The sequence below is a fragment of the Petaurus breviceps genome, unplaced genomic scaffold (genome assembly GCF_028583685.1).
Source record: "Petaurus breviceps papuanus isolate PSGF00001 unplaced genomic scaffold, PetGlider_PUasm1.0 90897, whole genome shotgun sequence".
In the NCBI taxonomy this organism is placed as follows: domain Eukaryota; kingdom Metazoa; phylum Chordata; class Mammalia; order Diprotodontia; family Petauridae; genus Petaurus; species Petaurus breviceps.
This window is the reverse complement of record NW_027187374.1, coordinates 5,656,273-5,669,690: the sequence shown is the minus strand read 5'-3', so window position 1 is coordinate 5,669,690 and position 13,418 is coordinate 5,656,273. Positions and strand designations below refer to the sequence as shown.

Genomic DNA, 13,418 nt, shown 5'->3' with positions numbered 1-13,418 from the left:
TACATGTATTGTAGAGAGCATTGGACTGGGAATTGGGGGATCTGGGTTTAAGACTAAACTCAGCCCAAATGTCACCTCTCAGGATTTCCTCATCTATGAAAAGAGAAAAGAGGAACCAAGCAATTTCTAAGGTCTCTTCTGGATCCAACATGCTCTGTTAACTCTGCACCTGGATTTGCATTATTTTTTCTCTCCCCTCCAAAGTCTTCCAAAATAAGCAATTATTTTTTTTCTTAATGGGGAATTTTACTCTTCTGGAGAGCCTCACCTCAGACATTATGAAGCATGGGAAGATGTCAATGGCAAATCTTGTTTCGTACAGAACAGGGATGTGAGAGTAATGGGGATGGGGAGAGGGAGGAAGGAAAAGATATTTGAGGGAGGGTTTTCTCTTCTTGCATTCCCTGAAAGAATATGGGATAGAGAGAAGAAGGAAATGCAGTGAGTGCATCAGTAACTTTTGTTACCTTAAAATTTTTTTTCTTTTCTTTTCCCAATCTGTTGCAATATCTGCTTATCTAATCATTGCTCATTAAACTCATGATACCTACTGAAGGAAGTCAGTGTTGAGAGAGAAAATACAAGAAGAAACTAATTAGTGTAGCAAGCCAAAGGATATTATTTAAGTATATGAAATAATGGAGGAGATAACAATGGGAAAAAAGATGGGAGGAGGAATACAGAAAGTTATTGCACAGAATAAAGAGATAAAGTAACATTGTAGGAATATCAAAGAAGCCTACTCAGGGGGTCAAAAGTCAAACTGAAGAGTTGGATGCAAAACCAGTGAAGGAGTGGTAGAAAATTATAAAAGAAATGATTGATGAATGGTTTTAAAAAACAACGACAACAGTTTTTGGAGGCACAGCATTTTAAATGAAAAAGAAAAAAAAGATCCCAGGTGCAACAGAGTTTGCTATAATACTTAATTAGGAAACTAGGAAAAATTTACCCAGGGGAACAGAGAAAAGATGAATTTTATTAATGGTACTTGAAGGAGGAAAACAAAGGGAGAAAAAGTTTAAAATCACTAAATTTAAAGAGGTATTTTTTAAAAGATGTCTACATGTCAAATCTATTATACCAAAAATACAAATGATTTTAATCTTTATTTTGGGGTCTGTGCTTATGGTAAAAACTAGTAAGGGTGACAATAAAAACAATTTGCCTGATTCTGTGTTATTTTCAAAATCAAACTGATGTAGAAAGTGATGAACCTCTTCAAATACAGTTAGTACCTGAATAAGAAAAAGTGAATAACCTATCACTGTCATTGAAAAAAAAAATCCCTCAAGTTTTACCTTGTCTAACATTTTAGATTAAAAAAAAAAGATCCACAGTAAATGCTCAGTATTAAGGAAGCATATTAAAATCTATTTCTTAGCTCAATAAAATATTAAGAAATAAATATTTCTCCAGGATAAAGTCCTTTCTAGACCATTTCTTTTTGTCCTGGTTCAAAATTCTTTTAAATGTTATTTCAAAACATCGTATTAGAGACATGCTCAAGGTGGCATGAGGGCATACTGCCAATATGGACATTTCTCTCTCAAGCAGACAATGCTTGAACTTAGAATAATGACAAATCAATAAAAATTCTTTCTGGTAGACTTGTGCCCCAAACACAGTATGTATTATTAATATTCTTCGATCACCCCAGGTACATATTTCTTCTCACAAGAGGCCACACATTTCTAATTAGCACCTGAATGAGAACATAGGACATATCTTACTATCTTCTGAAAAGGCACCTATTTTCCTCCTAACCAAAAATATCTTCTAAACAATCCACCAATGTATGCCAAGCCTAACACTATCTGACTAGAAAAAGTTCTTCAGGAGGTTAATTCTCTTTATTTGCTTTTGCTTTTGTTCTTAAGCAAGGAGAAACCTTTTAAAATATTAAGGGGACAAGGTCACTGCCCTGGATGTGGTCGTGTTGATTGACATTGAAGCCTAAGGTTTGGCTCCCTTGGATCATCTTCCTCCTGTCTTTCCTCCACCTTATAGCTCAGTGAGACTAGTTTCTCTTACACAGAAGCTGCTGTGCTCACTTTGTTCCATACTGATTGAGTCTATTTGGTTATTTTTAAGTGAACAAATGAATCTCAAATTATCTTCTCTGCAGAATTAGAGTTCTTTTTTAATGCATGTTAAGGGCAGAAGCTCTGATTCAGTGAGGGAAAAGACCAGACTTTGGCATCCTGCCACATAAGTTATGCTTGGGGGAAAACTACTTTTAAACAGTCTATACATCTCAGTCTGTGTTAAATTCTGTAATGAAATGGTGAGAACAAACAACACCTAAGTACCATACATCAAATATATATACAGAGCAGCTTCAGCTCTATGGTAACAAAATGTGAGGGATATAATAATAATAGCTCAGTTTATATGTTAATTATTATTTCCACTTATGTAGTGATTTCCAGTTTACAAAACACTTTCCTCACAGCAATCCTGTAAGGTATGCAATACAAGTAATTGTTATATATACTTCTTTTACAAATGAGAGTCCAGAAGCTCAGAGGTCTATGGTTACACATGGTCACGTAGCTAGGAGGCCGCAGAAGTGAAATTCAAGTCCAAATGCAATATCCCATTAAATCAAGAATTGTGTGAGCTTACTTTGCTTCTATATGAAGCAACTATATGATGCAGAGGCTAGAGCACTGGAATTGGAGTCAGGAAGACCTGAGTTCAAATCCAGCCTCAGACACTTACTAGCTATATGACCCTGAGGAAGTCACTTAATCTCTGTAATATCTGTTTCCTTAACTGTTAAGTGGGGATAATAATACCACCTACTCCCAGGCTCGCAGAACAGTTGTAAGGATCAAATAAGATAATTTTTGTAAAGTGCTTTAAAAACCTGAAAGTGCTATGCAAATGTAGCTATTGGTAGCTATATTAAGGATGGTAAAAATAAGATTTTTAATGTATATCTTTTTTTGCTTTTCAGAGGGGGGAAGGCAGGGCAATTGGGGTTAAGTGACTTGCCCAAGGTCACATGGCTAATAAGTGTTAAGTGTCTGAGGCCAGATTTGAACTCAGGTTCTCCTGACTCCAGGACTGGTGTTCTATTCACTGTTCCTAAGTTGCCCCTTTAATGTATATCTTTACAATAACTATCAAAGTGTCTTTTATATCATATTTAAATAGTTTAGGGATTATTTAACACTTGGATATAATGGAAAACTAACATTATGATAGCCTTGGGTAAATTCAACATTTAATGATGAAATAGTAATAGACATTTTTAAGTCCTATAATAATAAAAGTTCACATTTGTGTAAGTATTTTATAATTTATAAAATGCTTCAAAAGTACAATGCATCCATTAGGCATACATTTACCTAAGAAGCAGTTCCAAATAGTGGTAGGTATTGTGTTAGACATGGAGGCATAAAACCCTAGAGTCAATTCTACCTCTCAACGTCAAAGGCTCCAGTGAGATACCTTTAGGCTCTCTAAAAATGATCTCATTTAAGCTTCACAATAACCCTTTATGACAAGTAATGCAAATACGATCATTCCCATCTTAGAGATGAGGAAACAGAGGCCACAAAACTGGTGTGACATGACCAATGTCCCACATCAGGGAGGGCCAAAGCTAGAACTTACTCCCTGGACCCTAGACTCCAAATCCACCATTCTTTCCCCTAAACACAAAGCAATTAAAACGTCCTCAAAATCTTTTTATCCACATATTTAAAAGCATGATTCCTAAGTATATATTGGTTATTCAATTACTTTGTTAACAAATCACACTGAAGATATTAAGGCCACTTTTTGTATATCATTTTCTTCTCCCAGATAGAAATACCTAACCTTAAAATAATTTTTGAAAAACAGCTTGGTTTTGTCATTTTTGTCTTCTTCAGGAAGAATCGTTGTAAATATTAGACCCATTGTGAGGCTACTTACACTTAAAATGATGGAATATGCTCATTAAAGCTAAGAAATCAAGTCAAAAGCTACCAATAATCAATTCTAACCTGGGTTTTGGAAAGAGATGTCTAAACAGCTGTGACAACGTGCTATCCAACTTTTTTCAAAGTGATTCCTAGGTAGGAAAGCATAAAAGACCCCTGCTAATCTGCAGGAATATTTCTGATGTTTCCTCACTTTAAAAAGTCTATTTAGCATTATTACAGTATGCGTCTGTGTGTGTGCGTGTGCGTGTGTGTTTGCATATATATTTAAGGAGAAATTAGGGAGGGGTAAGTAGAAAACTAAGAATCAAAGAAAAAGACAGTATTCTTTTTACTATCAATATATTATTAAATCTATTCCTTTGACATTCTGACAGTAACTACTTTGAGACAGATAAAATGGTTCTTAAATTACTCTAAAAACGTTGTTGAGAATTTCCTGTGAGTGGTTCCAATTTGAACACCAAAGTTTCACTAGTGTTTTTTTTAAATGTTTGCTTCATTTTTGACAATAAGAAGGTCTGTGTAAACACTAATGGTGCTATTTTCCTCTAACACCAGTGAGGTTAGTAATTTTGTTCTGATTCATAGTTGAGGTTTCTGGTTTTCTCATTTTAATTAAAAAAAAAAAACAAGCCACACATCCCAGAGTGTATCATTTCCTAAATAATGGCAGAGCTATGAGTGTTTAGTCTGTCTATACATGAAGGTATTTATTGTTGGCATGATTAAATATAGTATATAAATCACTTAATGTTTCTTTCCATGTATATCCTGGTCTCAAAAATTCTAGCAAAGCATGATTTCACAACATCTGTGGTTAAATACACACACACACATACACACACACACACACATACACACACACACACACACACATACTCTCTCTCTCTCTCTCTCTCTGTCTCTCCAAACCATAAAAAAGGATTTTCTTAAGTCTAAGTGAAAGTAATCCTTCCTAAAGATTTATGTATCCAAGCTTTATGGTATTCTGGAAAGTTATCTCAGGGACACTGCTATTTCACTTTTGTCTTATGTCTCTGGGTAAGACTTAGTGGAAAGCTAATTGTTAACCAAATATTTTTTAAGAGGGCTTAAGTCAAGAACATTTCCTTCTTTACCCTTCAAAGTAGATCACTGGTACTCAAGACCTGTTCATGACAGACAGTATGGAAAGACACACTGGTTCCTCAAACAGATGCAAAAAAACATAGGCTGTTAAATTAAAAGAAAAGTATAGGCAAGAACCCCCATCAATGGTAAACCCTGATTTTTTTTAAATATTCAGAATAGTTGACATCTGTAATCTTCAAGAAGGGAGGATTATCTGTTGTTCGTAGCTATGTGATTTTGCTTGGCCTTGTTTTATTTGGCGGGGGGAGGTATGCAGGTGCCTGTTCTCTTGTTTTTTTAAAACTAACTCCTAACAACTTAGTAGCTGAAAAAATACACATAAGTTGAAAGAAAAATGATATTTAATCTTATTATTAAATAACTACAATTATTTTCTAATGAAGAACAGCTAGGTGGCAGAGTGGATAAAGTATTGGAATTGGAGTCAGAAAGAATCATCTTCTTGAATTCAAATCTGGCCTCAGATACTGGCTGTGTGTGACCCTCAGCAAGTCACTTAACCCTGTTTTCCTCAGTTTCCTCATCTAAAAAAATGAGCTGGAGAAGGAAATGACAAACCACTTCAGTATCTTTGCCAAGATAATCCCAAATGGGGTAACAAGGGTTGCATACAATTGAAACAACTGAACAACAATTTACTGATGAGATGTGTGCACTTGTTGGGCACTGCATAAGTTCTCAAACCTTGGAATCAGAGTGGACACAACCACCCTCATTTCATGTTCTACACTGATTTTTGACAAGTGCTTTTAGAAGGCTTCTTGGGTTTAGAATTGAGGAGGACACCACAATTGTATACCGAATATAGCAGTACCCACAATAGCAATATGGAAGTGGGGGAAGAAATAACTTGTTTGACTTTAGACATGTTGAGTTTGAGATGCCTATGGAACGTACAGTTAGGAAAAGTTGGGAGATGTGGGAATGGAGTTCAGAAGAAAGACTAGGTCTGGATACGGACATGGGGAATCATTTGCAGAGATAATAACTGAACCCCTGGGAGTTCAGATCATCAAACAAGATAGTATAGAGAGATAAAAGAAGAAAGCTCAGCACAGAGACGTGGGTGACACCATGATTCCACTACTATATTATATGAAAAAGTCCACTTTGTTATTTTGAATTGGTTCATAGGAGATTGAGAAGAACCAGTCAGACAGGAGAACCAAAGGAGAATGGTGTCACACAAACCCAAGGAGGAGAGAGTATCCAGAAATAGAAAATAATCAACAGTGTCAAATGCTACAGAAAGATCAAGAAGGATGAAGAAGACTAAGAATTAATCAGTCATTTAACTTGGCAATTAAGAGATCACTGAATACAAATGCCCATCAGAGAATGACTGAACAAGTTACAGTACACAAATGTGACAAAATAGTAATGTGCTTTAAGAAAGAATAGGCATTGTCTGCCTTCTCAATGGGTAGGGGAAGGGTAGGAGGAAGTGAGAAAATGTGGAACTCAAAAAAATTTTTAATAAATGCATAAAATAAATTTTTTTTAAAAAAAGGAAAGAAAGAAATGATGAAGGGGATAGTTTTAAAGAAATCCTGGAAGACTTTATGAACTAATGTAGAGTGAAGTGGGCAGAGCCAGTAGAAAAATCTATACAATAACAATATCTTAAAGACAAACAACTTTGAAAAACTTAGGTATTCTGATCAACATAATGACCAACAATTCCAGAGGACTCATGATAGAACATGCTATCAACCTCCTGAAGGAGAAGAGACTCAGATTGGAGACTGAGACAATTTTTTTGGACATAGCCAATGCAAGAATTTGTTTTGCTTGAATATACATGTTTGAGATTTGGGTTTTCTTTTATTCTTGATGATGAGGGAGGAGGAAAGGCAAGAGATGGAATGGAGAGAAAGCAGATCTTTATTTGAAAACAAAAATTAAAAAATAGAGATTATTGGAGACTTTAGAAGCAGCAATTTCAGTTCAAAGAGGTTAGAAAGCAGAATGTATATGGCTTAAAAGAAAATGAGAAAATGGAGGATGACTCATTCAAAGCATTTATTAGAGAAAGGAAGGAGAGATATAGAATGATAGCCAGCTGGGATGGTTGTATCAAGTAAGGGTTTTTTAAGAACAGGGGAGACACAGGTTTAAAAGCAGCAGAGTTAAGGGGGGCCAGTGAATTTTAGTAGAGAGGTTACGGACAATGGGTATGGAATTTTGCATGCACTATCAGGCATAGTCACGTGTTGGTCAAAATTGTCTAACTGTTTATGCTTTTTATAATAGAGGTCTACTATGAGAAGAAATGACTGTGATATAAAAACAAAACTTTGAAAAAAGGGATTGTAATGAACTTTTAAAAATATTAAAGTGCAAAAATCTTTTAAATAATAATGGAACCTATTTAATTTGATCAGTTATAGCTAACAATTATAACAATGATAGCACTTACCTGTGAACCACTCCTGCCCGATGAAGATGTTCTACTGCTAAGATAAGTTGCCTGATGTATCTGCGGGTTTCATGCTCCTCCAGTCTTTTTTTCTCATATATTTTGTGCATCAGGTTGCCACCAGGACACAGCTCCATGACCAGGTAATAGCTATTTTCTGTCTCTAAGATATCAAGTAGTTGAGTGATGTTGGGGTGCCGGATCATTTGCTGGATCTGCCCCTCTCGCCTTAGGTTTTTTGTGACATACGTGTCCTTTTTGGCTCTCTTCTTGTCAATAATCTTCACTGCCACCTGAAGAAAAATCATGGATATCATATGGCACAAGCATAGGTTACTCTGGATTTATGAAGGGTGGCAAATGGGAGGCATGAGACTTGGAATCAAGAAGACCCAGGATCAAAGTCCACTTAAGATGCTTAGTAGCTGTATGACTGAATAAGTCACTTAACTTTTCTCCACCTCAGTTTCCTCATCTGTAAAAAGGAGGTTGATCACAATAGGACCTATCCCCAGGGGTTGTTGTAAGGATCAAATTAGATAACATGTGGAAAGCATTTTGCAAATCCTCAAGTGTTATATAAATGCCAACTATACACACCAAACACTGGGAAAATAAGTAGCTATTGACATGACCAACTTACCAACAGGAAAATATCAGCTATTTTTCACTGAGATCTAATTTTTATTTATCTGGTTTGAGGAGAAAAAAACTCAAGGCACAGTAATCTAGGTAGATAATGAAATTTATTTGAGTAATCTGTCTTGATGACTCTGAGTTCCTTTTTTGTGCAAATATATAAACTCTCATTTGGTCTTATGTGATTGATAATTAACTTGATTCTCTCCCAGGGGGGTTCAGAAAGGTGAAAGAATATATTGTTCTAGATTGCAAAGGAGAAAAGAATTGTACCCTTTTTCACTCCTATATTCCCTATGAGGCAATAGGGTACTGAGGTCACTTTTGCCTCTAAATATAATACTATGGACCACTCAAGAACTGCTTGATTGGCTGAAGGAATTGGATTTTTGTGACTCAGGTAACACAGTGCTATATGGTCAATTAATTTCCTGCTCTTTTTCCATTCTAAGACTTAGCAAGAAAGTAAGAATAGGGGCAGCCAGGTGGCACAGTAAGTAAGAGTGCCGGCCCCAGCGTTGGGGGGCCTGGATTTGGTTCCGGCCTCAGATACTTAACACCCACACAAAATAAATGGCTGTGTAACCTTGAGCAAGTTACTTAACCCCGATTGCTTAAAAAAAGAGAGAGAGAGTAAGAGTAGAGAGGCATTTGGGTATAGTAGAAAGCTTGCTTCATTTGGAAATCACTAGACCTGGGTTGAAACTTTACTATCTATGTGACTTTGAGCAAATCACATCCCCTCTGTGGACTCCATTTGTGGTCCAAAGGACATCATTATTTCACTGGAGAAATAGAACAAAAAATAAAGGAACTGTTTAATGTAATTTTTAGTGAAGCTACAATTATAATAATTACCACTATTTTACCACACTGCTCTTCTAGAATAATTGCATAACAAAAAAAAGTCATCATGTTATCAAGGGTCAGTCAGTTGTAGATAAAATGATAGAATAGACCAAGCTGCTTCCTATCATTCTTTCATGACCCTTTTTTTCCCGCTGTGTACCCACTCCTTCGGTTGGTGTTTTCTCCTCTTTGGGGGAGGTTGCCTAGAATGCTCTGTTGGAGGTCCCTGTCCAGGCCTCCTCTACCTATTTCTACTGGCCATGCTTCCACACCACCATAATTTAACTATTCTATGTCTTATTTCTAATTTTTTTTCTTTTAAGGCTCTACCCTCTCTCCTAGAACTAATCCAAGCAAACTAGTCTGTCACAATACCCATCTTTTTCTCCTTACCACAAGTCCCAAAAAACTTCTTTTTAAAGCTAAACTCTACTTCTGTTCTCCATACCTCATTAATTTTTTGATCTATCTAACCTCATTTCCCATTATTCCTGAGGGATAGTGCTCTCCTGCCTATCCCCTGTTCTTCCTTCCCTCTCTCTTGAATCTTCAGTCTTTTCCTTTCCATTGACTTCTCATCTGCCATTTAACTATATAAAGCTACCTTTAAACTTGAAACAGCCTTCTACAACTTCGCCCACCTCTGCAGTGACAGAGAGCTCACCCCCTCAATGGTGAGCCATTCTAATTTTGGAAAAGCTCTTATTTTTGAAAAGTCTTTCATTTTCTCAAGCCCAAATGTGTCTCCCTATAGCTTCCACCTACTGGTCCTATTTCTGCTATCTGGCAGTTCCACAAAATATGTGAATTTCATTTTTCACATGACAGTTTTTCACATATTTGAAGATAACAGTCATAGCCCCCTCAATCCCAGTCTAAGCTTTTACTTTTCCAGACTAAACATTTTCAAACCTTCTTACCATTTCTCATGGCATGATTTCTATACTTTCTGAGCTCCCAGCCCCTACAATCTGGTTTCATCCTAACTCCTCTGATATCATCTCCCACTTCTTCTCAATTTTCCACCCCAACCAGGATGATAGCTTCATGGTCCCCTGAATATGCTGCACTAAGAATAGGTCTCCTCATCTAGAATGTTGCTCCCTTGCCATATGCCTATCCAAATCAAATAACTTAGTCCTTCAAGGTCGAGGTCAGCACACTCCTTTCAACTAATCTAATACTTTTTAGGTTATTAATACTACATAAATGCTAGCTGTTCTTAGTAGGAGCTGACCAATACCTTCATTCTTGTTAAATAATTAATGCTGTTATTAACAACTCTGTTTAATATTCCTTTCAAAAATTTATTTAAGTGGATTATACATAATGCCTTAATCCAAAAGATTTGGAGGTAGGGGATGGAAGATATGAACTGGAAGAGTAAGAGGGGCAGAGAAGAAAGTACAGAGCTCTGCAAGAATATATCCCACTGATACCCATCAGTTGGGGAATTGCTGACCAAGTACTAGTATATGAAAGTAGCAGAATACTATTGTGCTATAAGAAATAACTGAACAAGTTGTGGTGTTTGTTTGTGATGAAGTACTACCAAACTGTAGGATGCTGAGCTCAATGATCTGAGAAAAGTATGCAAAGACTTGTACAATGTGATGAAGAGTGAAGTGAGCAGGACCAATTGTATATAGTAATAGCAATATTGAATACAGTATAGCTTTGGATACAGCAATAGTAATATTGTTTTAGGAACAACTTTGAGCAACTAAGTCACTTAACTATTATAAATACACAAGTTACAAATAAAGGGCATATGAAGAAAGACACTGTCTGCATCCAGAGAAAGAAGTATGTATGGAATAATTTTACATATATATGTGTATATGTATGTGTGCATACACACACACACACATACACATATATTTGTGCCTAATGGTAGCCATCCTTCGGGAGAGGGAGGGGAGAGGAAAAAAAGGGGAAAAAATAAAGGTACATGTAAATTTTGTTGTATATTTGGAGGGAATAACAAGTTGTACATGGTAGACTTGCAATTTTATAAGCAATCATCTTTTTTATCGTATTGTGCCATGGAAATAATTGTTTTGCTCCATTAATAGAAAATAAAATTTTTTTAAAAAAAGAAAGAATGAGCAGGTAGATTTCAGAAAAACCTGGAAAGACTTATGTGAACAGATGCAAAGTGAAGTGAGCAGAACCAGGAGAACATTGTACACAGTAATAGCAATATTGTATAATGATCAATTATGAATGACTTAGCTATTCTCAGCAATATAATGATCTAAGACAATTCTAAAGGACTCAAGATGGAAAATGCTATCCACGTCCAGAGAAAGAACAGATGGAATCTGAATGCAGATGAAAGCATACTATTTTTACTTTATTTCTTCATATTTTTGTGGATTTCTTCTTTTGGTCTGTTTATTCTTTCACAGCATGACTAATGTGGAAATATGTTTTACATGACTGGACATATATCAAATTGCTTACCGTCTTAGGGAGATGGAGTTAAGGTGGGGTGGGAGAAAATTTGAAATTCAAAAATTTTTTTAAATCAGTGTTAAAATTTATCTTTACATGTAACTGGGAAAAATAAAATACTATTTTTTTTAAAAAGAATATATCCCACTACTTTTTCAGCATATATCAACCCATTGTATTAGCTATGCTAATATGCTATTTGGCCACAAAGACTTCAATTTTCTTTCAAAATGTTTTTCTGGCCCCACACTAAATACTCAAGCAAATATAAGAGGAAGTTGTGTTCGGTTTTTTGAAATTATAGCCCTTAATTGTAAGAGAAACAGCAACTTTTTGAGCGCAAAAATAATATTGTCTCTCATGGATAAGTTAGGGTGGTAATTTCCATCATTTTTTTGGTTTGTTTGTTTTTGTTCCAAGAACTTCTTTCAACCACAGAACAAAAGTTTTTGAATCCCCAAGGTAATTATTATTTTTTTTTTTTTTGCCTTTTGGAGGGCAATTGAGGTTAAGTAACTTGTCCAAGGTTACACGGCTAGTTTTTTTGTATGGGTGTTAAGTGTCTGAGGCTGGAACCGAACTTGGGTCCTCCTGACTCCAGGGCCAGCGCTTTACTCACTGCACCACCTAGCTGCCCTGCCCCCCCCCCGGGTAATTTATATGTCACTCAGAATACTCCATAATTACTTATTGCCTAAGGTTCTATTATTGAAAACCCCTTGGACTATAATCTCAAACCACCCCCTAAAAAGAACACATAAATCATGAAATAGGAATGACTGGGGTTAGGGACAAGGAGAGATACTAGAAGATTTGATTATGATCTAAACTGGATTCAAGGGCAGCTAGGTAGTGCCATAGAGCCCAGAGTGCTGGGCCTGGAGTCTGGAAGACTCATCTTCCTGAGTTCAAATCTGACCTCATACATGTATTAGTTGTATGACCCTGGGCAAGTCACTTAATCCTGTTTGCCTCATTTTCCTCATTTGTAAAATGAACTGGAGAAGGAAAAAGGTTTTGCAAACCATTCCAGTATTTTTACCAAGAAAACCCCAAATGGGATCATGAAGAGTCAGACATGACTGAAAAATGACTAAACAACAAACCTTGAATTAATTTTATGTTATGATTTTTTAAAGAGTTCCATCCTCTGGCAATGAAATTCTTAAAGTACAAGCTGACAGAGAGATTGAAACCCAGCAATTATCTCCATCAGTTATATTTATTAGGAGAATCTATCCATGGAAGTTCCAGGAATTGTTAGTAACAGTAAACATGGAATGTGGCTCTTAATCACAGAAAACCACTTAATCAGCATTAATTTTAAGAAGAGGGGCATAAACTGATGGGAAAGTAAGGGAAAGGCAATCAATGATCAACGTCTTGAATTATCCACCTTCATTTGACAAGACACAGAGATTTGCAGGCAAAATAGATCCATCACTGATGTATTTATGAGATACCCAAAGTGAGAATGAATCTCCCTCTGCAGGGATAATTTGCTTTAGAGAGGACACTTCAAGAGGAACATTCTAGTCTGTCACAACTACTGACTAATAACACCCAGCATTTATACAGTGCCTACTCATGGCAGCACCTCCCTGATGTCACAGTCATCTTTGAGAACGATGGAAAAATAGCAAGTAATTCGGTGCCAGGCACTTTCTAAGTGATTTACCAATATTATCTTTGTTCCTCAAAATTATCCTGGGAAGTAGGTGCTGTTATAATCCCCATTTTACAGTTAAAGAAACTGAGGGGCAGCTAGGTGGCACAGTGAATAGAGCACCGGCCCTGGAGTGAGGAGGATCTGAGTTCAAATGCAGCCTCAGACACAACACAAAAAAACTAGCCATATGACCCTGGGCAAGTCACTTAACCCCAATTGCCCCACTTTTCCCCCTCCAAAAAAGCAAGCAAGCAAGCAAGAAAAAAAGGAAGAAAGAAAGAAAGAAAGAAAGAAAGAAAGAAAGAAAGAAAGAAAG

General features: G+C 36.3%; 1 protein-coding gene across 1 annotated transcript in view; it reads right to left on the bottom strand.

Moving 5' to 3' along the window:
- Positions 1 to 13,418, bottom strand: part of HUNK (hormonally up-regulated Neu-associated kinase) — a 148,901-nt gene that overhangs the window by 84,437 nt on the left and 51,046 nt on the right. Inside the window, exon 2 of the mRNA XM_069074894.1 lies at positions 7,489 to 7,781. Within this exon, the coding sequence (XP_068930995.1) occupies positions 7,489 to 7,781 (293 nt within the window). The remainder of the gene's footprint in view (positions 1 to 7,488; positions 7,782 to 13,418) is intronic.